A 23928-nucleotide genomic window follows, 5' to 3' on the forward strand; every position below is an offset into this window, starting at 1 on the left:
CTTCCAGTATTTTTATCTGTTTTTCCACGGTAAATGCTTTTACTGTTGTCTGTTTTCCTGCTAACTTTTTATTTAAAAAATATAAAAACTATGCATACGACATATATGTATAATCCTTTTTCTGAGGGCTGAACCATTTGAAGGTAAATAGTGTAATGCTTCCCCCACTAAATACTTCAGTCATGCATCTCCTAAGAACACGGACATTCTCTTACATAACCGTAACATCATTACACCTAGGACATTTAACATCAATAAAATAAAATTAGCTGATGCACAGATCATATTCAAATTTCTTCAAGTTTTAATTAATAAAATAATCTTTACAGCTGTGTTTTTTTAAATCCCAGATCCAATCAACATTCACACATTGCATTTAGATGTCATATGATTTAGTGTTTTTTTTTTTTGAAAAGAAATTTTTTTTCATTATAGAGACAGGGTCTCACTATGTTGTTGATCTTGAACCCCTGAACTCAAGTAGCCTCCTGCCTCTGCTTCTCACAGTGCTAGGATTGAACGCTCACCATGAGCCCAGCCTGTGTGTTTTAGTCTTTTTTATTTTATTTTTCATGACATTGATATATGTGTGTGTGTGTGTGTGTGTGTGTGTGTGTGTGTATTTTGTTTTTAGACACAAAGCCTCACACTGTTGCCCAGGCTAGTGTGCAGTGGTACAATTATAGCTTACTACAGCCTTAAACTCCGGGGCTCAAGTGATCCTCCTACCTCAGACTCCTGAGTAGATGGGACTATAGGCACGCACCACCATGCCCAGCTAATTATTATTATGATTTTTGCTAGAGACAGGATCTCTGATCTCCCTATGTTGCCTAGGCTCGCTTCAAACTCCTAGGCTCAAGTGATCCTCCTGCCTCAGACTCCTGAAGTGCTGGGATTATAGGTGTGAGCCACTACTCCCAGCTGATATATATATTTTTAATTGAAAATATTTTATTGCTAAAAGAGATTGATATTTTTGAAGAGTATATGCAGTAGTGTGTTGGAGCTGGCTCATGCCAGCCTGCATGTGCCAATTGTTAGCCTCTGTTCCCAACTCCGCTTTCAGTGATGTCCAGGTGGTGGTTTGAAAGTGGCCCTGCCAGCATCACCTACCAGGCTCCTCTGAGACCTCTTCATACGTAGGCTTCAAATTTGGCTTGCCTTTAGCAAGAATTCCCCCCACCTTGATATCTGATCGAATTCTTCATTCTCCAACCCTGATATCTGAAGTCCTTGGCCTGACTTTAATAAAAACCTCGTTAGGCCAGTTTAGCAAGAATTCCCCTACTCTTGATATCTCCTCTTAGTAATTTTCCATCCACTGACCCCCTTCCTCGACCCATTGATTACAAATCCCCACTTGTCCCTGTTGTATTTGCAGCTGAGTTCAATCTCTCTCCCCCAAGAAACAGTCTTGGCCTCTATTGCATTAGATTTGAATAAACCTACTATTTTAAACAAGTGTTCCAATTTTACCATTTTTAACAAGTATTCCAATCGTTTTTCTCTTCAACAGCAAATGCTACACATCAGGACTCAATCCCCCACCCCCAAAACCAGTTTAACATTTACTAGCATACCACTGAGTTACAGACCAGTTGTCTCACAGAACGTCCCATATTCTGAAATTGTCTGTTGGTTCCTCCTGATTAGATTCAAGCACTTTGATGCATAACATAGGTGATGTTGTGGCTCATGATGCCCTTTATTTCTGTTTTGTCCAACACTGAAAATCCTAGGTCACACCTGTAATCCCAGCACTTTGGGAGGTTGAGGCGGGTGGATCACAAGGTCAGGAGTTCGAGACCAGCCTGACCAACATGGTGAAAGCCTGTCTCTACTAAAAGTACAAAAACTAGCTGGGATCACGCCACGGCACTCCAGCCTGGGTGACAGAGGAAGACCTCCGTCTCAAAAAGAAAGAAAGAGAGAGAGAGAAAGAGAGAAAAGAAAAGAAAACAAAATTCTAGGACCGCATGGCCCCCTATTCCTTTCCCAACCTCCCATTCCTTTCCCCTGCTTCATTTCTTCCATGGTTGTAATAATCATCTGTCATATTATATTTTTTGCCTTTTAGTCTGTCTCCCTCTAGAAGGCAAGCTTGTGACGGCCAAGAGTTTATCTTGGCTGCTGAGCCAAGAGCCTACTAGAGTGCTTGGCATGTAGGACTTGCTCAGTGAATATTTGTGGAGTGAGAGAATTAATGGAAAGCAAAGCAAAAGTGGCCAGTTTAACTAATTGTAGTTGCTCCACCGATTTTTCTCCTTCGATATGGCTATCGGTTATAAAGCAGATCATGAGTTTTCAGAACATGGCAAAAAATAGACACATTCTCAAACAATACATTGATCACAAAGGACATTAGAAGGGAAAAACAATAAAAGCTTGATTTTCTGGTGTGCTTGAGGATGTGTCTGGAGTTGGATGTTTTTGTGAACTGCACACTAGGAGGTTAAGATGCTATATCTCTGGGCAGAGAAGAAAGGTCATAGGATTGGAGGCTGGGTGCGGTGGCTCATGCCTGTAATCCCAACACTTTGGGAGGCTGAGGTGAGTGAATCACCTGAGGTCAGGAGTTTGAGACCAGCCTGATCAATATGGTGAAACTCCGTCTCTACTAAAAACACAAAAATTACTGGGGCATAGTGGCGTGCCAGACCAGTCATTCTCTTACATGGCCTTGCAATCTTTCAAAAATGCAAACTAGTCCAATTATACAACCTCCTTTCAGGGCTTCCCGTGGTCCTAAGGACAAAGTCCCAGATCCCCGCTACTTGGGAGGCTGAGACAGAAGAATTGCTTGAACCCGGGAGGTGGAGGTTGCAGTGACCCAAGATTGTACCACTGCACTCCAGCCTGGCAACAGAGTGAGACTCCGTCTCAAAACAAACAAACAAACAAACAATAATAATAATAATGAAAGAAAAGAAAAGTCATAGTATTGGGAGCCTAAGAGTCTGGGTTAGCAAATCTCAGTTATTTTATCTGTAAAATGGGGCTAACAGCACAGGCTTTGAATAATAAAATGAGACTAAAATGACAACCATTCTTTTTTATTAAACAATATTTTTTTTTCTTTTTGGCGAGCTGAGAGTTTTTTGTTTTTTTTTTTCAGACCAACCATTCTCTTACATGGCCTTGCAATCTTTTAAAAATGCAAACTAGTCCAATTATATAACCTCCTTTCAGGGCTTCCTATGGTCCTAAGGACAAAGTCCCAGGTCTGATGCTGCTCCCTGAAGCCAGCCATTTGGTGGTGGTGGTGGGTCACTGTACTTAGCCTTATACAAGCTTGTCTCTCTGCAAGGAAGACATGTCCACCCCAACCAGGAAAACTCTTCCAAGATTCTCCTCCTTCACTAAGGCTCTCTAGGCCCTCAGAGCAGCACAGACCCTGGGATCCATACCCTATGGCCCTCCCTGCCTGTTTCTGGATGTACAAAGTATTTCTTTGTGCCTTGTCTGTAGCAGCAAAATATCAAAACAACCTAAATGACCATCAGTACAGAGGACTGGCTAAATAAATACATTCCTCTGCAGCTGTAAGCAAGAATGAGGATGCTTCTGTTTTAATAGAGAATGATCTCCAAGACATATTATGAAGGAGAAAAAAGAATGATACTGAGCAGTATATAGTATGCTGGAGAAGAGTATGCAAAGTCTGCTTGTGTTTATGGACTGCCTGTGGACCTAGACACAAGAAATGGGTGGAAATGTTGCCTTTGGAAGGGGAACTAGGTGGCTGGGGAACATTTCACTGTGCACTCCTTGTATCTGCGGATTTTGTAACTTGTGAGCATGGTACCTTTCAGAAACAGATGTTATCAACCCTGCCTCTCTTGCCCTGGGGGAGATTAGACATGAAAATAAACCATCCTATGGTAGGTAAAACCAGACAAGAGTCACAAGATGAACACAGACCCAATTTGAAGAAATAGGGACTTGGGAAGACTTCCTTACAGGGATAGTGTTTGAGCTGGGCCCAGGAGAATTCTGGAAGGGAAAGTGGATGGGTATGGAGGGGAGAGGGTGGAAGGTGGCCTAGACAGAGCCACTGTGAAAGCATGCAAGTGACCAGGAAAAGGCACCAGCTTACCTTTGCTTGGTGCTCTATTTTGTAGGCAGTTTGTTGAAACTGGCGAATCTCTCGGATAATATGGGATATCTGTGGGAAGGAAGGAGAGTTTCAGAACACAGTTTGCTCTCCTAGTTCTACCCCCCATGTTGCAGAACTGAAGGGGCATCAACAGCAAAATCTGAAGTCAGCCTCTTAATTCCATACGTGTTGCCTCCTGGAAGGTCCCACGGAGGCATCATGTGTGTGTGTTTTTAGTTTTATTTTTTGAGATGGAGTCTTGCTCTGTCACCCAGGCTGGAGTGCAGTGGCATGATCTCGCCTCAGTGCAACCTCTGTCTCCTGGGTTCAAGCGATCCTCCTGCCTCACCCTCCTGAGTAGCTGGGATTACAGGTGCATGCCACCACACCCAGCTAATTTTTGTATTTTTAGTAGAGATGGGGTTTCACCATATTGGCCAGGCTGGTCTTGAACTACTGACCTCAAGTGATCCACCCGCCTCAGCTCCCAAAGTGCTGGGATTATAGGTGTGAGTGACCACACCCGGCCTCATGTTTTTTCTTTTTTCTTAAATCAGAAATCTGCTTCCAAGACTTGTCAAGATTCTGTAGGCAAATTACACTATGTGACTGAGAGAAGAAAAAAATCTCCTTTAATTAGTGGCATAAGCTACCAAACATCACTAAAACAAAACCCTACGACTCCAGCAAAAGTTAAAGGCATCTGCCACTTCCTTAGTGCCTGCTGTGCACAAAACATGATGAAAAGGGGCTTTCGCTCTTCAGGATGGTGCCTGAAGAAACCCTTTCCATCCAACAAAAATCGAATGTAGAGGCCCATTATATAAAACTGGTTCAAGTAGAGGCCTTCCAGTTGAGGTGGGAGGGGAGAAGGGGACGGTTAGAATCCTGTTTCTGATGGGAGAAGTCTCCTCATCCCTTATCCCAGGTTCTTGATTTTTCTGGGAAAATTGGAAACTTATTCCCATTTTAGGAGGTGCTGTGTAAGTGGTTTTACTTAGTCCACATCAAGCATCAATATGAACAATACAGATGGATGTGAATAACAGTGTGGGGCTCTGGAGTCACCTGGACCTGGGCTCCAGACCTAGCTCTGCCTTTTACTTGTGGGGTGACCTTGGGCTGCTCACTTGACCTCACCCAGGCTCAGTCTGCTCATCTGAAAGGTGCAGAATAAGAGCAGCTACCTCTCAGACTGTCAGGACTAGAGGAGGAAATGCCTGTGAAAGCATGGCTCAGGGCTTGCCAGATTCTAACTGCTCATCAATGATAGTGATGGCTCTCACTGGGAAGCTGGACCCAGGCTCCCAAATGGGGGCACCCTATGCGGCGGGTTGAGCCTTGGGGGGCAGAGTGTGGGTGGGCCCCAGGTCGAGTCATCTGGGCTTCGACACCCCCCTTCCCCTGCCTGGCTGGGGGGAACGCACCATCCTCATCTTGGAGAAGTTGACCAGGCCGTCTTCCGTGTAATTGGGCGTCCCCTCCTCAATGAAGGCCAGGTCGGTGAGGTACATCCCCAGGTAAGGGACACAGGGTGGGTCACAACTTGGAAGCAAACGGAATTAACAAAAGTTTTTCATTTAAAAAAAGGCAACGTCTACCAAGAACAGAACATCCCACATGCACCTTTTGCTTTGCTAGAGGCAAAGGGACGTGCAGTCACCAAGAATCCACATTATACTCTAGGACTGACTATTCTACAAGCCTAGGACTGTCAGCTGGGTCTCAGGGCCAGTCCCCTGGGGTGGTGAGGGCAACATGGTACTGACTGGGGCCTTTTATACCCACTGCGGCATCTCAAATTGTCTCTTTCCTGCCCGAGCCAGAAGGTCCTCCCCTACCTCCCTGCCTTCTGTCCCAGTCAGTCCTTGGGCTCTGTCACCAGCCCCTCTAGACTCACCTTTCCTATCTCTCCTTGAGCCTTTCCCATCCAGATCTGCCCCCTGAATCATCTCCCGGAGGGCTCTGCAGCCCCAGCCACCTCACTCCTGCCAGTACCCTATCTGACTCCCTTGTCTCTGCTCCCTGGGACCTCTGTCTCCACTGGCATCTCCCACCCACCTAAGCACTGGGCTTGGGTGCCAAGGCAGGGAACCCTTGCTTTCTGAGATCACTTTCCTGAAAGTGATCTTAGCTTTGGGGCAGGAGGTTGGGTGATAGTTTCCGTAGTTGGTGACTCTTGGGGGACTGCATCTTTGGGAGCGGGGCCCCTGGAGTGATGGGCCATGCCTCTCTGATTTTTGGTCCAAAGCAGGGGCTCCTGTTACTGCTCCTTCCCAGCATGTTCTGGTGCCCCTGGCTGGATGCTGGGTAAGGGTTGATGGAGGCTGTGATGGAGCCTGGCAGCTGTTATGTGCCGGCAGGGCTCCCTTTAGCTCCTTCTGGGGCCCCCTCCTCAGTGCTCTACCACCTCCTCTCAGCTCAGCACACAGATGCGGTGGCATCATCGAGCACAGTGCAGTGACCCTCATTCCCAGTCCATCTCACCTTTGTCTCCTTATGGCCGCCTGGTAACCCTGCTAACCTGGAGGAAGGGGAGGCCAGGAGGATGATAGAGCAAGAGCAGAAACCTGGGCGTTGTCCCTCACCTGCCTACTGTGTGGCCCCGTGCCAGGCCTTTCCCTCTCTGGTCCTCAGGCTCCTCATGTATAAAGCAATGACGCCAGCTAAGACAATTTTAGGTGGTCTGATAGCTGATTTTAGGTGACTTACAGGCACAATATTAAATAACATGAATTCACGTGGTAAGAAACATTGGATTTTTACTTTTCCCCCTTCTGCTCAGGGAGAGTGCCTCATTTGGTGATAGTGTGACTTTGACACTTTTGATACTTGCCATTCTCCTTTCACATTTTATCTTTTTAAACAAATAGCGACAGGTGTCAGAATCAGAGTGTTGGCAAGCACCAGTATTTGGTCAGAATTCAATAACATTATTTTGTTTTTACCATATTTTTAAAATGGCATTCTTGTATTTACAGCAAGTATGCTGGTTTTCCATTTGTCATGATATAAAAATTTCCTTCTTATATATTTTTGGGAAAAAGTGAATTAATTTAAAGAGGCTGTTAGGTAAATACAAGTACAGTTGGCACAGTATGGCAAAGTCGTGTAGGAGGCAGATGCCTGGCGTTAGGGACACAGCAGGCAAAAGTGTTTTTCCAAATGTAGGGCTGACCCTGTCATGGGTGTTGAAATCAATTTAGAGGGTGTAGACCAGAATTTTTAAAAAGTGAAAAAGGGCCGGGTGTGGTGGCTCACTCCTGTAATCCCAGGGAGTGGGATTTGAGAGGTTGAGGTGGGAGGATCACTTGTGTCCAAGAGTTCAAGACCAGCCTGAGCAATATAGTGAGACCCCATCTCTATTTAATTGAAAACAAATAAAAATAACAAGTGAAAAAGAAAATATCTGACTTCATAAAATGGAATAAAGGTATATATTGTTTTGTGGAATTTTTGCTCCTGTAATTATATATGCATTTGTATACAGACTTGTAATTTCAAATATATATATTTACTGTGGTTTGTGATAAAAAAAAGAGTAAGAATCATCCAGCCACTGGAGGGGCTGCTCTGCGTCCTTCCATTCCTTCTAGTCCATGATTATTACGTGCTCAGGTCTTCATTTCCTTTTTTTTTTTGGCAGGGTCTCACTGTTACCTAGACCGGAGTGCAGTGGCACAATCACAGCTCACTGCTGCCTTGACTTCTTGGGCTCCAATAGTCCTCCTTCCTCAGCCTCCTAAGTAGCTGGACTACATGCACGCACCACCATACCCAGCTAATTTTTGTATTTTTGGTAGGGACAGGGTTTTGCCATGTTGCCAGGCTGGTCTAGAACCCCTGAGCTCAAGTGATCTGCCTGCCTCAGCCTCCCAAAGTGCTCAGATTACAGATGTGAGCCACTGTGACTAGCCAGCTCTTCCTTTCCTTTCCATCATTCTCCAAGTCTGAAGCCCAGGATTGTGAGTCTGATGGAGAAATAATCCAAAGATCTGAGAAGTAACTCTGGGGTTGTAAGGCTGTGGCAGTGCAGACTAGTGGGTTCTGAGAGGTGCTCTCCCCCTTCACCCTGCCACCTGCACATGTGACAGTAGCCAGGTAGCCGTGGAGTGCTCTAAGGATGGAAGGGAGAATGGGAGGCCTGGTGACTGCGAGCTGACTGCAAATGATCAAAGGACTCAGAGTGTTTCTCAAGGCTTTTGGGGGTTTCTGAACACCCAGACTGGTGAAAAGGATCCGAGGTCCTCTGATCACTGAGGGTCGACTTCCCCTGGTATTTATGGGGAGTCATAGTCCAGTTGTGGGAAGGTGGTGGATTTGCAATTGAATCGCTTGCAAGTAGCATGCCCAGCCCCAGTACTAACCTCTGTCCCTATTTACTACCTCTATGGCAGGGGTGTCCAATCTTTTCGCTTCCCTGGGCCACACTGGAAGAATTGCCTTGGGCCACATATAAAATACACTAACACACTAACGATAGCTAATGAGCTGGAAAAAAAAAGAATCACAAAAAAATCTCTTAATGTTTTAAGAAAGTTTACCAATTTGTGTTGGGCTGCATTTAAAACCATCCTGGGCCACATGTGGCCCTTAGGCCACAGGTTGGACAAGCTTGCTCTGTAGTGAGGGGCCATGAAAGAGGGGATGAGAGCACACTGAATCAAACACACACACACACCCGCATCCGAAATCCACAGCCATGTGGGCAAATGTATGGAGTTGCCAGAGTGGGACAGAGGACTGCTGGAGGGCCCCACAGGGACACATGGCATGGGGACTGAGCCACACCGAGCCTCTGAATGAACAGGGAAGCATGTTGGGGCTTCCTGTAGGCAAGATACCCAACAACAGGCCAGTCCTGAACCTTCCATATGGGCCTTTTGGCCTCTCTCGGGTGAGGTCCAGCTCTTGCCTATTGAGCAGAGCTGATACAGGGGTGGCTTCCTCTGCTGGCAGAGCCCTCACAGGTCTGCAGCTAGCATTTTAGGGAGCAGAGAGGAAAGTGTCCCACCCCTAGCCTGAAAGCTGTTTCTGGTTTCTGGGCAAGGCCTTGTTGTGGCACTCCCATGCCTGGTGACACCTGACCTTGCCTGTGATTGTTTGGAGCCCCCAAACTGGATGTTTCTTTCCACCAAGATGCTCCTGATGATGTTAAATAGAATAAGGGAGATTATGGGGGACAAGCTACTGCTGGCAAGAGGCAGCTGCCCACGCTCTACACCAAACTCCAGGAAACCGACCCGTGACAAGCACTGAGTCCATCTCTCCTTCCTCCTTCTCTCCAACTTTTCTCTTCCCTGTACTGCCCTGGCTGTGGGACGGGCCACTCTCTAAGTTTCTGCCGACTGTAGTTGGGGATCTCTTCTCTTCTATCTTAAGGCCTGGGATGGGCATTCAGGGAGGGCATGAGGGCCCTTGGGGCTGGGCTGTGTGGGCTGAATCCCCTGGGGCCAGGGTCCAAGGTTCTGGCACAAGGTACAGGGTGATTAGGTAGGTAGTCTTCGAAAAAAAAAGTGCGATGGGGTGGGGGTGGAAAGTCCCATTTTACCACTGGGTTGCTACTCTGCTCTGTGGCCACAGGCAGAGAATAAAGATAGAGATAGATATTTGGCTTTGCTGGAACCCCTGAAATTCTAGAGCTCAGCCTTTGGGCTCATCATATCCATATAGATAAATTGATTCTCACCCTGATTAAAGGGCATAGGGGATGACCTGGCAGTCAGCTAGCTGACACACTCCTCCATGGCTGTTCCCATCCTTAATTCAGGGGAACAAAGGGGAAAAACTGTCACTGCAGCAGCCTGCAATAACAGTCTGTGCCACATGTTCCTCTAAATCAAGGACTTCCTATTCAAATTAAACACAAAATGTGCAGATATGCAAGGGTGTGCTCAGTTGAGATTAGACAGGGTAGTCAAAACTGGAATTGGCCCCCAAAGAGCTGGTGACCACATTTTACTGCTAAATTCAGTTCTCAACCAAATTCTTGTTGCCTGGAGCTGTGGAAAGGTTCTGATGGCTGGGAGGTTGGGAGGAGGGAACAGTCATGGGACTTCGCCAGGATGTAGGCTCGGGGAATGAAAAGGGGAGATGAGGCCACTCTCAGGGCACCCGGCAGGGACTGAAGGGGCACACACAGGGCTGTTGTAGGTGCGGCAAGGGACATTTAAGAGAATGGCTGGCGGGGTGTTGATTTAGGGTTTGGTGGTGAAGTCTTGGCTGGGAAAGGCAATAAGGCCATTTTCCAGCCTGGATGCTGGTAGAAATTGGATATTTTTTCTTTTTTCCTTTTTCTTTTTCTTTCTTTTTTTTTTTTTTTTTTTGAGACAGAGTCTTGCTGTGTCACCCAGGCTGGAGTGCAGTGGCGCGATCTCAGCTCACTGCAACTTATGCCTCCCGGGCTCAAGCGATTCTCTGCCTCAGCCTCCCAAGTAGCTGGGATTATAGGCATGCGCCACCACGCCTGGCTAATTTTTGTAGTTTTAGTAGAGACAGCGTTTTGCCATGTTGGCCAGGTTGGTTTCTAGCTCCTGACCTTAAGTGATCTGCCCGCCTCGGCCTCCTAAAGTGCATGAGCCACTGTGCCTAGCCTGATATTGGATATTTTAATGAAAAGCTGAAAAAGATGCCTGGGACATATGAATGGGTTGCAGACCAACTTGGTGAGGCCTATAGCATGGCTGCTTGTCTGGGGAGGTCATTGGCTATGCCCATGGACTACCACCTTGCTACTCTTGCCCCTGTCCCCTGCCTGGTGAAACAGACGCTCAATATTCATGCAACATTGCTCTTTGTCAAAACCTTACAGCCTCAGGAGAGGGGGTGCGGGAAGCATTTTCCCCAGGTTTCCCCAGTCCCTCCCTCCTCTGCGTGCCTTGCCTATGTCTCTGTAAGTCCAGAACCTGGTTTGCATAAAGCTCTTAGCTCCCAGAGGCCCGCAGGCCACCTCTGCCCTGTGCTGCAGGGACTAGGAGAATGTGGGAGAGACACTTACACGGGCCCGCAGGCCACCTGAAAGAGGGAAGACGGTCAGGATGGGGACTCAGACAGAATGGGGGGCCCCAGAGGCAGTGGAGGCAGCAGTGGTGGCGGCAGCAGACCAGGAAGCCAGCCATGTGAGGAGGTGGATGGAGTGGTGCCCCGGGGGCGGACGGACAAGTTGGTGAATGCACGGAGGGGCAGCTCCCCACAAGCACAGTCCACAGGGGCTCTGGGGAGCCCAGGCAGAAGAGAGACGGCCGGACAGCACAGATGGGTGCAACATCTGTCTGAGAACACAAATAAAGTGGAGATGGTCAAGGCGATGGCACACAGAGCTGGTGAAGGACAGACCAAGTACGGCAGGAAGAAAACGAGGAGGCAGACGAGGCTGGCAGAGGGGGTGAGCAGTCCGTCAAAGCCACTGTCAAGGGCTGGAGGTTTTGGCTGGCCCCATCCTCAGGGTCTGGGGGTAGTAAACTCTGGTGGTCCCTGCATCAGCCATGATCATGGGAACACCAGGAAGGGAGGAGAGGCTTCCTAAGCTGTACAGGGAACCAGGACCTCAGGGGTCTCCCCGGGTCTCTCCAAAGTGTGGCAAGTAGCCAGTCAGGCAAGGAGGACACTCACTCAATGAAAGGAGGATTAAGACTAGTGCAGAAGCCTGAGTAAGCAACTAATGAGAGTGACAGAAGCAAACCCCCCATTTCGTGTGAGTGTGTGGCCAGTGTGCAGATGGGCTGAATCAGCGCTTCCCTGGGAGAGCTTGTCTGGAGCCCAGGGCAAACTTTGCCAAGCTCTGGAGGCGAGCCTGGGCCAGTCCTGGTGCTAGGCCATGGCCACATGGCCTTGGACCAGTCACTAGCTCTTCAGTTTCTTTGTCTGCAAGAACAGGATGTGGGAAGCAGCCTTATCCTGGTGGTTCTCAAGGACATTTGGTATTGTCTGGAGACAGTTTTGGTCGTCACAACTGAAGGGGGTGCCATTAGCATCTCACAGGTAGAGGCCAGAGATGCTGCTAAAGATTCCACAGTGCACAAGACAGTCCCCCTCAACAAAGGATCATCGTAGTCAAAATAGCAAGGGTGCTGAGGCTGAGGACCCCGCCTTATGGACAATGTTGATAGCGTTAAACACACAATGTCTAGGCAAGTCCTTTACAAACTTTAAGTATGATTATTGTAAAACAGTATTTTTTTGATTCCAAGATGCCACTGTCTATAAAATGAAAGCATATTTTGATGATGAATTCTCAAGTGTAAAAGGAAACACAATCATGTTAAATAAACAACACTGACTTTAAGACATCTCCTGATTTCAGAATTATTAAAATGTAAAAAGAAAACGTGCATTTTAGAATCGAGACATCTGGCACCACTATTATTATCATCACAGCTACTATGCTTTCAGGGATCCCAGCGTGATTCCTGTGCTTCCCCCAGGAAATGCCAGCAAACTCTGGAGTTTCACTGGCAGACCATGGAGGACTCCACCATTGGGGTTCAGGAAATCTAGGGGTCTTGCGGGTAGACAGATGAACAGACAGACAGATAGACCTCCTGCTCTGGCTGGGGGTGGCACGTGAATGCCTCTGCAATGCGGGTCTATGATTTTAAAAATAACAGTGACAAAACGACAGACACTTACTTTTTCAGAGCTTCTCTGAGATTCTTAAATCTGCCCTCAGATGACACAAGCTTTTGGAGCTTATCAATCAAAGCTTTAGTCTAGAAGGAATCAGAAGCATTTACTAACACACAGCACACACCAAGGCCCGGGACCTCAGGCCCACACTCCAGCATGCTGCCCGCCAGGGTTCCAGAATTGCATTCCCTTGGGATCTGGGGGCCTCCTGTGTTTGGGGGGCTTACCCCTGAACTCCTCAGGAGTTGGGCATGGGTCCCTGTTGAGTGTGCCTGGGCTCACACATCTCTCAGAAGCAAGGAAGTGGATGTGAGGGACCTGAGTGTGGATTTGGCCCTGGGAAATGTTGCAGGAGCCCGAGACCTGGGCAGTTTAGGACTTGGTGGGTGACTCTCAGGAGCCTACGCTGAGAGCAGGAAATGGCAGATTTTTGATTTTCCTGATCTTTCTCATGAACTACACCCAAAGGATGTGACCCTCATCTCGCACGTTCCCTTTTTCACACCAGAAACACCACCCAAATTTAAGGATCAAGAAAAAAGATGGGAGACAAACTGATCATCAGAAAAGAAAAGGCCTGGCTGGAGAGAGGAAGCCCCAGAGCAAAGGGCTTTGCCAGGCGACCCCGCCAGGCCCAGCACACACATCAGGCTGGAGCCGAGTTTCAGTGGCTGGAGTCTGTCTGACCCATGGAGCGCCCTGGGTCAAGCCTGGCTTTGTGCGCTGTGGAGCCTGAGGGAAGGTCCTTTCCCTCAGGGGTCCTCAGCTCCCTCATTGATAAAATGGAGAGATAGGTTACAGACTTCCTTTGCAGCTCTGTTCCTCAAGATTCAGAATGTGGCTGAGAAACCACCGGAGCACGGTGGTACGTCGCGCCACCAGAGCCCTAGTCAGCCTGAAGGGGACACAGGCCCTGGAGGCCAAGCACATGGCCAATCTTGGGGTCAGATTTCTGCTGAGAAACTTGTCTACTGAAAAGGATAATCTAAGTCTCCATTCTGACAGGAGGAGATCTGTGTGTGCTCTTCAAGGGGAAAGAAGGGCTGAGCGTACCATTCAGTTCCGTGCCTTATCAACGAGCAGAAAAAGCCTAGCCACCTGGTGTGGACTAATCCTGTTCAGAGCACAACTGTGTTCTGGATCTGACACGCAACAGAATAGCACACAGCACACAAAGTCAAGGCAGATGATTCTGCTTTCACTTGAGATGTCTGCTCTCCAATGACTGGCGAAGGCTGGATGCCCCGGCCCACCTCTGTTCTAGATCTCAGCTTCCCTCCTGCACTTGCCCCTTTCCAGAGCCGCACCCTCCTTCCTCTTCCTCTCCATCCACCTGCAAAGGAATGACCTGATATGGCTTGAGGTCAGAGGCGGGGGCTGAGTCAGGAAACCTAGGGCCTCCCCAGCCTCTGTCACCTACCCTTGGCATGCCGACTGGCAAATCACCACTCCTCTTGCCTGTTTGGCCCTCAGGGTCCCCATATGGAAAATGGGAGGGTAAATCCAGGTATTCCCTAGGGCAATACTAGCTCAAATATTCTAGAATTGTGGGAGACACAGAAGCTTGATCAGGAGGTACCGGTGGCCAGGTAGTTCTAGATGAAGTGTCACCGTGCTCTGAGGCTGTGAAAATGTGCAGAAGATATTCCGGGACCAATTTGTGGCTCTGAACTGGGCACATTTTTAACTTCCTCCACATCCCCATGCTTGCTGTGTATGGCTGCTCCTCTTTGGGTTGTCATGCTCTCTCCAGGAAGGAGCTCTATGGCCTGGGAAGCCACAGAATTTTCTCAGCTGCTGCTTAAAACGTATGTTCCAGGTTGAAGCAGTTCAAGTATCTATCTTCTAGCTGGGCCAGGAGCTTCTATCCTTTGATGCTCCATGGGATACCAAACCTCTGGGATCTTGGGTGTCTCTGTTAGAGTGTGGACACCAGCAGGCAGAAATGAGGGGCCCTTGGAATATGTGATTGAGAGCAGGGACCAAGCAAGGAGCCTTGGAGTCAATGTCAGGAAGAAAGATGATTTTGTGGTCTCCAAAATTCCATCACTTCCTGTTCACCAAGCGGAGGACTTCTGGCTGGCCAAGAATGTTCCCTCCCAGAGAGGCCAAAATCTATTGTTAGCCAAGGCGAGGCTTTTGTCTCCAGGAGAGGCGACACACAAATCCATGTTAGTCATTGTACTGTCCTATGGAAGAGCATCATCATCAGATCCTCTCGAGGTTTGTTTTTTTGTTTTGTTTTGTTTTTTCAAAGAGGATGGGGAGAGGGGTTAAAAGAAGAAAGGGGAAATGAAAAGTCCCAAATGAAACCCAGCTGCCTGACTCTTGCCAGGGGCTGAACCAGACTTGGACATAATGCTTTTCTGCTATGGTGAACACATTTAAGCGAGCAATAAGAACTGGCTGCTGAGGTTACAGTTCAGGCCATCTAAGAAACATGGCCATTTCGGAGGGTCTCCAATGTCCATGGGACACCTGTAGAGAGATAATGAACTGCCCCTGGCAGATGCTGAGCAGGCCATGACCAGGAACTCCCAGAAGCTCCTGGGACCAGGTGCTGTGCAGACACACAACTCTTACACGGCTGGGGGCTGCAGAAGACATCTGGGTCCAGATTGCCATAGAGGGTGGAGACCTCATGCAGTGCCAAAGGCATTTTTGATTTTTGAACCAGGTCAGCTGACCCTAAGTCCAGAAGGATATCCTAGAACACAGGCTGAATCACATGCCCTGACCACCGAGTGTCCTTGATTTGCACTCTCTGCAGAGAACAGAAGATTTCAGGATGGCCAAGCTCATTCCCTCCCAAATCCATGAGGAGGGTGATGCTGGAGATCGAGAACAAGAAATGCAAGGAGTGTGGGTTCCAGGAAGCCTACGTGGGGTGGGAAACTGAAGCCTGGTCTGCAAGGCCTCTGGAAAAGATGATGTCATTCCCATAGTACAGGGGAGAAGGAGAGAGAGATTTACCTGGAATGGGCCCCCAGACTGTGGCAAGGGCCGTGCCTGAACCTTGACAAGCCAAACGAGGTTGGGTGACTTGGAGGTTCTGCAGAGCCTTGCTCAACACCTGCCTCTAGGAGTTCATGACAGTATGTGCCATGTTTGGCTGGATGTGCCTACAGCTCTGAGCTCCTGTGCTCCTGAGCTCTGCCCTTTCCTGGAGCCCGCAAACAAGAGTAGCATCTTTCACGGTCCTTGACTCCAAGCCTGGCATCTCTGTGTGCCAAGAAGCAAAAGGCCCAATCCCACTGGGTTGTAATGGGGTGTCCCTGCATGTTCTGTAGTCCTGCTGTCATCAGGGGCTGGAGTGATCAGAAGGTGGGGGAAGGGTAGCAGAGATGTCCCAGGACTTTCCTGAGTTTGGCTGCTAAGTAGGGAGGATTATGGACATGCCGCCTGCTTGGTGGGTGGAATCAAGACCTGCCATTGACATGAGGAGGGTAGCGAGGAGCAGGTGATAAAGAGAACAATGAGGGTGACACAGTATGCAAGTCCAGCGTGGCCCAGATGAGACAGGGCCCTTGGAGCCAGTGGATCCCGCACAACCCACCCAGCGGTAGGATGACAGACACTGCTGCCAAGGGATTGTGCTTGGGGGCTTGCCCTGTCTACTGGGGGTGCTTGTCCGGCCTCCTGCACACATGCAGGCTGGGGTGGGGGCGTCCACCAGACTAAGGAAGTGGTCCAAGTGCCTCATTGTGCTCTCCTACAAGGAGCACTGGTCCCTCCTGACCCCAATGCCTGCAACTTTATTCCTGAGGAAGAATCTATCCTATGGTTTTATGTTCATGTTTTATGTTTATGGCTTTTCAGATTCATGTTCTGAGTGAAGAGGGATCGGGCCCACATTTAAGGTGATCAACTAGCCGACAGGTTCCAGGGAGCAGCTAATTCTCTGTGGCCAGAAGGGCAGGTGAAATCAGAATCCTGGGAAGGGCTTGCAGGATCATCTGACGGAAGGGTCCTCCGATGGAAGGCTCACCTGACCACGGTCTCAGCTGCCCTGCAGATCTCCATAAAGCCACCACTCTCGCCCCAACTCCAGAAGAAAAGTGTTGGGACCAATAATCACCAACATATTCTTTCCACTTTGAGGTTTTAATTACTCAAGTGGGAATTACAGTCCCACAGTCTCACTGCCATATCTGTGGGCCGGCTATCTGGTCCCAGGTGATACACGGGAAGTGATTCTCTGTTTTACCTGGGAGTGTTAGACCTCAGCCCAGTCCTTTGCCCACTTGTAGATGCCCAGTGGCCAGCCCACTGGTCTTCCTGCCCCATCCCCAATCCAGCCCCAGGGAGGCAGTGGTGCCAGCCTCCTGCCCGCACCTGCTTAGAGACTTTGAGCCACGTCTTTTTGAGCCGGAAGATTGCACTGCGGTTCATGGATGAGGTGATCTCCAGCACAGCATTGTAGTTGTGGAGGCAGCGGCAGATGTCAGCCACGGCCACCCACTTCTCGATGGCGCTCACCCTGGCATTGATGTCCTCATTGCGGATGATTTCTGAAGCAATCAAGTTACTGATCTTTAAGCCAATGCAATAAGACAGGGAAAAAGAGGAATAAGTATTGCAAAGATGATAAATAATCACTATTTGCAGATATAATTGCCTGTTTGAAAATACAAGAAGGAATTGGAAAACTGTGAGAACAACTAACAGAGCTTGCTAAGGTTGCTGGCTAAAGGTTCAATATAGAAAAATGGAAAGTTTATATATACATTAGCAATAATCAGTTAGAAAATACAACAAAAATGCAACCTTCCAAATAACAATGGGAATTTGTAAATACCTAGGAACTTAATGAGAACTATGTAGGATGGAAAAAACAGGTCACCAAAGGATATAAAAGGCTTGAATAACAGAGAAAGAGATCAGATTCCCAAATGGGAATGTAAATATGTCATTTTTCTGAAAACTGATACATGTGTTTAATGTAATCCAATAAAACACTCAGGCCTGGTGCAGTGGCTCACACCTGTAATCCCAGCACTTTGGGAGGCCGAGATGGGCGAATCATTTGAGGTTAGGAGATCGAGACCAGCCTGACCAACATGGTGAGACCCTGTCTCTACAAAAAATACATACACACACAAAAATTAGATGGGTGTGATGGTGCATGTCTATAATCCCAGCTACTCAAAAAGCTGGGGCAGGAGAATTACTCGAACCCAGGAGGTGGATGTTTCAGTGAGCTGAGATCGCACCACTGCACTCCAGCCTGGGCGACAGAGCGAGACTCCATCTCAAAAAGAAAAAAAAAACAAAAAACAAAAAACAAAACAAAACAAAAACCCTGAAAACAAACAAAAAACCAAATACCAACGAGAGCTTTCTCTAGAAAAGTAATTATAGACAAAGTAATTCTAAAGTTCATCTGGAAGAACAAATAGTTAAAAGGGGCCAAATTCTGAGGGAATCCCCCATCACACAACTAGAGCTTGGACAGGACACACTTTGAAGCACTGCTGGTCTCACATACACAGTAGAAGATATCTTTTAGGGCTCCATCTCCAAACATGACATGCACATGAACAAATCAAGGGCAGGTTGGACCTGGAGCAGCGGGGGGGGGGGGTGGGAAGCTGGCGCTAGAACATCAGGGAATTAGAATTGCAAGAAGCTGGAACAGCAGGAAGCAGTGGGCTTTCTGGTACATTCTTTTGCCACTTTCTAAGACTTTTTTTGTTTTATTTAGTTTTTTGAGACAGAGTCTTGTTCTGTCACCCAGGTTGAGTGCAGTGGTGTCATCTCGGCTCACTTCAACCTCCGCTTCCTGGGTTCAAGCGACTCTCCTACCACAACCTCCCAAGTAGCTGGGATTACAGGCACACACCACCATGCCTGACTAATTTTTGTATTTTTAGTAGAGATGGGGTTTTACTATGTTGGCCAGTCTGGTCTCGAACTCCTGACCTCAAGTGATCTGCCCGCCTCGGCCTCCCAAAGTGTTGGGATTACAGGTGTGAGCCACTGCACCTGGTCTTTGTGACTGTTTAATTATTTTAAAATTAAAAAATAAAAAAAAGACTACTACTTTTAAAAAAGGCAATAAAAGGACATTTACAGATGAATTAAATATTATAGGGCTTTATTGCTAAGAAACCTCAAAAATAATTTCTAAAGGATGCTCATCAAGAAGAATGAATTGTAAAACTACTTAAGAATGGAAATACTACTTAAGAACTACTACTTATTATCAGGAAGGATAATAACGCACAGTAGTACATGTATTATATCGCTTAATTAAATTGAAGTTGTAGTTAAATTTTTTTCCATCAAGAGAACATGGAACTTAAAAACAGTTTTAAATAAAAAAACAGTTTTATATAAAAGTTATACTAATTTTTGAAATAAATAGATCAGCCAAATCTTCCAGAGAAGAAGGATAAAAGGAATATCTGCCAGTTCATTCTATGAAGCCAGTATTACCTTGATACTGAGACCAGAAATGGATAACAAAATAAAGGAAAGCTACACACCCTTTTGTTTAATATACCATGACCACATTGGGTTTATCCCTGGAATGCAAGGATGATTGAATATTAGAAAAAAAGTATAACTGTCATTTACTATATCAACAGATTAAGGGAAAAAAACCATATGACCATCTCCACAGATGCAGAAAGAAATATTTGATAAAATTCTGTATTTGTTCATGGTTAAATCCATTAGCACCCAAGGAACCAAAGATAATTTTAAAAAAACCTGGTAAAGAAACAAACATCATTCCACATGGGGGAAATATTAGAAGCATCTCCTTTAAAACCAAGAAGGTGGCCAAGTGCAGTGGCTCACACCTGCAATCCCAGCACTTTGGGAGGCCGAGGCGGGTGGATTACCTGAGGTCAGGAGTTCAAGACCAGCCTGTGCAACATGGTGAAACCCTGTCTCTACTAAAAACACAAAGATTACTTGGGTGCAGGGGCGTGCACCTGTAATCCCAGCTACTTGGGAGGCTAAGGCATGATAATTGCTTGAACCTGGGAGGTGGAAGTTGCAGTGAGCCGAGATTATACCACTGCACTCCAGCCTGGGCAGCAGAGTGAGACTCTGTCAAAACCACCCCCCCCAAAAAAAACCAAAAAACCCCCCCAAAACCCCACAAAAAACCCAAGAAGGAGACACATGATCACCATGTCCATTCCACGCTGTCCTGGAGAGAGATGGGACTAGGGTGAGGCAGGCGAGGTATGGGGTACAAGAGCAGAAGGGCAAGTAGCTGCTTAGATTTTGCTCTCTGGGGACCTGGCTTCTCTTATCCCAGTACCCCAGTATGGCCATGGTCCTGAAGATCCTGGCCAGTACCAGCTAAGAGGACAAAGACATTAAAGGCAAAAGGACCAGAAAACAGCAAACAGAACTGTGCCAGGGAGAGACGAGGTAAATCGCTATTGTGCCAGCACATGTTCTGTGTATCAGAACCAAATGGTGGATTTAAACAGAGATGGCCAAATGCCAGGTTGTTACAAGGGCAGCTTCTCAGGTAGACCGTGTGCGTTCAAAATTGTACTCTGCTGTGTAATGTTGGGGATGAAATTTCCCCTCCTCGAGCCTCAGTTTCTTCATCCACAAAGTGGGAATGGCAGGATTAAATGAGATGATGCTTTAGAAGCACAGCGTCTAGCATGCGGTGAACACTCAATGAATGCTCACTTCATATTCTTGTCTTTCACTTGCTCAACTCCTGGGCACACAGTGGGACAGGGGAAGGGAGGGGACGATGATTTGTTGCCTGGTGCTGTAACAGGTGGTCAGATCAGGCCTCTGTCAGGATGTTTCCTGAGGCTTGGTCTCTGTCCCTCTTTCTCTCCTGAGAGGCACACGAGTCTCCTTTCTGCTGCTGTGCTTACTGCAGGAGCCACTGGGTGCCCGGGCCTAGGAGGCCCCAAAGGGCTCCTCCCCTGGGCTGCAATCCCTGGGTCTTTCTTGTTTCTTCCAGGCTGCTGAGGATCCTCCCAGGATATGTGCGCCGGGGGCTGGGGCTGGTGGGACATGGCCCTGGCCAAGGTGGTCAGGGCAAGTGGAATCATGTGCTCCCACCACCGGCCCTCAAAGGCTCTTTCCTCGTGTTGATGATTAAACTCAGAAGAATGAGGATGCTGAGTGCAGCTGTTCTCAGGGCTGTTACAAGGCTGGGAGTGACCCATCTCTGTGGTTCAGGGGCTGGAACTTGCGCAAATGTGGGGAAGTTGCTGGGAGGGATTTTTTTATTTCTTTTTTTTCCTCACAGCTGATTTGCACTGTGCAGCAATGAAAGTCATGAGCTACCACACACCGGTTAGGAGACCTCAGCATTTGCCCCTCCAGAGCCTTGGTTTCTTTGTATCTAAAAATGTGAGGACAGCCCCCCATCTTTTAGTTGATGTGAGCTTTCAATGAGATTACTATGCACAAAAAGCTCAGTGCTAGGCACAAGGTAGGCACCCGGTTAGGGGGCAGTGGATATTCTTATTAAAGAACATTGCAAATGCTCCCTGTGGACATGAATTGAGCCTCAGAAGGCTCTGGGACCTGTCTGGCCCCCAGTTCTCTGCTGCTCCCATGTTTCTCTGAGAAGGGATTCTGGGAGCTGGGGGTGTGTGATGCACCCATCTGAACTTAGTGTGCTAATCAGTCAGTCCAGACGCTTTGAGTCGCTTATGCCAGGCCAGTTTGCAGGCCCAGTGCTTGGTCCCATCTCAACAGTTCTTCCCCAGGAAAGCTGGGGCTGGGAGGTCTAGAGGAGGGGGCTGGAGGAGCTGGATATTGGACCATCTTGATCCTAGCTGGGGGCATTCAGGAGCCTTAGTCTTGCTCAGCACTGTGGCCTCCTAACATTGAAAAGAATTAAACATTCTCTTTAATGTTATCGCAAAAGACTATCTTACCACAAGAAAGGCAAGAAGAAGGGCAGCGAGTGGGACATCACTTTCAGGGTAGCCGAAACAGCCAAAACATTAGGAGATTCTGAGGGTTCTGGATAATGTATGAATTAGAGGGAAGCTGTCTGCCATTTGATGAGGTTAAAAAATAGGAAGCATAGCAAGATCTTCATTCCTTCTAATCCTTCATTCCTTTCTGTTCTCTTTGCCGCAGACTCCCCAAACGCCCTGCTCCGAGGAGTGACCCCTCTTAGGAATCACAAGGCCTGGGTGAGGGCTCGTGGCGAGCCAATGCTGGGCTGAATGTCTTTAGATGACTGCCCAGTTAATCATCCTACGACCATTCTATGGTCAGCCCCACTTAATAGGAAAAGAGACTGAGACCGAGGTGAGGCAACCAGCCAAAGGCCACATGGCAAGGGGTGGCAGGGCTGGAGAGGACCCAGCAGTCTGGTTCCAGCCAGGTGTATAGCCTGTTCTCTACCCAGCCTCTTGAGCATCTTGCCAAAGAAAAACCTCAGCGAGAGAAGCGCTCCCATCCATACTCACATCATTGAAGTGCTTGGTGGTTTTCATGATATAAGGAGTCCTTTCATTCTTTTCCAGTTTCATCCATCCTTGTCCGAAGAACTCCCTGTGGGAAGTAAGGGGAGACCCAGGTGGAGGGGGTGAGGTTTGCCTTGCTGATTTCATTGCTCCATGCTTTTTGTTTTATTTTTATTTTTTGGCTTTTTGAGGCTGTCATTTTGGGGGAACGACTTTCTGCAGAACCCTGGAAGGAAGGAACCCTGGGCTGAAGTCCAGCTCTGCCTTGTTGCAGTTGTGTGGCCTCAGACAAACCCTTTACAGAGCAGGGCTTCAGTTTCCTCCTCTGTAAAATGGGAATAAAGATGATCCTTTCCTCACGGGATTACTGGGAGGCTGAAATAAGGTATGGGAAGGCGCACACCTTATTGAGAGGTACAGTGGAAATAATTTGTTATGAATCTTGTTTTCTGACAGGGAGAATTCACATTTTAGTCATTGCAGCAGCTGGTCTGTAGGATGAGGGAATAGAAGACCCTAAAAGGGGGCAGATAAAAGGCTTAAAACGCCTGCAAGCCAAGCCACAGGCTCCTGACATCATAAAGTGACAGGGAGAGGGGACCTTGGCAGAGTCCTGTGGGCAGAAGGGGCCAGGGGAGGTGATCTGTGTTTGAAAACATAACCCACTTCTCCTCCTACAGGGACATATCAGGAATATCAGCTGCTTCTATGTCCAGGAGATGTGACAGGTTTCCAAAGTGCCGACGCTCTCTATTTACACGAGGCAGCACCCACGCTGGGGAGGGCTGCGAGAGTGCCAGGTGGAGCTGAGGCCAAAAGCCCCTCAATCATTCAAATCCGGTGAGCTCAATTTTGGGAAACCATTCTGGGACCATTATTAGGAATTGAGACATATTTGTTACAAGGATGTTTACTGCAGCGATAAATAATAAAAGTGGAGACTGAAAACACCCTCGTGGCTTAGTAACACACTGTTAGAGAATGTTGTGTACTCATTAAAAATAATGTTTACAAATGCCATTTTGGCATAGCGTCAGATGAAGGAAGAAGGATACAAAATTATATAAGTAGAATAACTGCAATGAATACCAGGGAGGCCACAGCAGGTAACAGCAGGCCTTGGGGCTTCTTCAAAGTCCACACCTGTGCCCTAAATCAGCTCCTGGAGATCACTGGACCCACACACGCGCCCACGCTCATACCTGTGTTCACAGTTTCTCACAGGTACATGTGCACACACACATGAACACATGCTCTTTTCTAGATACTGTCTTTCTAGGAGCTCTGAGTTAGAGATGATTCCAGAAAGGTGTGTATGTGCAGCTGATAGGTAAGGAGAGAACTTGGTGGGCAGGAACGGAAATAGGCTTCTCCCTCATTCTGCGGACCCAGGCACTATTGTTTTAAGCTGTGGAGGGTCCGCACAGCTCTGGAAGTTCACTGCATTTGCTTCTGGGGTGCTGTCCAAGACAGTGCCTGAGGAAGCGGGGGGAGGCAGGTGCTGCCTGCAACACTTACTCATAAGGAATCTTCTTGAAGACGAGGTGGTCTAGCAGGGTCAGCTGCTCCGCAATCTCTAGGGCTGAGTGGTTTTCAAAGGGCTCAGCCTTCACGCCTTCAGCCTGGTTTTGAGTTAGGGGAGCAAGGTTTTGAGTTAGGCCCACGACGAACACCTCCTGGATTCTCAGCTGCCTCTCTGGGGGCTCCCCCCCTCGAATTTGGTGGGCGGGTGGATGGGGTATGATGCCACCTTGAATCTGGTGGGCGGGTGGATGGGATATGACTCCT

The 23928-nt window shown here is 47.9% G+C and overlaps 1 protein-coding gene across 4 annotated transcripts in view; it reads right to left on the reverse strand.

Annotated features, from left to right (window-relative positions):
* The window catches only part of RASGRF1 (Ras protein specific guanine nucleotide releasing factor 1), a 128726-nt gene that overhangs the window by 7921 nt on the left and 96877 nt on the right, over positions 1-23928 (reverse strand). For 3 of the 4 annotated variants that reach the window (XM_023193410.2, XM_023193409.2, XM_023193413.1), the window contains 6 exons: positions 23659-23762; positions 22144-22228; positions 17060-17257; positions 12728-12807; positions 5527-5644; positions 4100-4168 (listed from right to left, as the gene is read on the reverse strand). In XM_023193410.2, coding sequence (XP_023049178.1) covers positions 4100-4168; positions 5527-5644; positions 12728-12807; positions 17060-17257; positions 22144-22228; positions 23659-23762 — 654 coding nt within the window. Of the gene's footprint in view, positions 1-4099; positions 4169-5526; positions 5645-10561; positions 11367-12727; positions 12808-17059; positions 17258-22143; positions 22229-23658; positions 23763-23928 lie in introns of those variants that run through there. The other variant, XM_023193412.1, reaches the window with a different exon arrangement.

Source organism: Piliocolobus tephrosceles, chromosome 6, assembly GCF_002776525.5.
Source record: "Piliocolobus tephrosceles isolate RC106 chromosome 6, ASM277652v3, whole genome shotgun sequence".
Taxonomy (NCBI): domain Eukaryota; kingdom Metazoa; phylum Chordata; class Mammalia; order Primates; family Cercopithecidae; genus Piliocolobus; species Piliocolobus tephrosceles.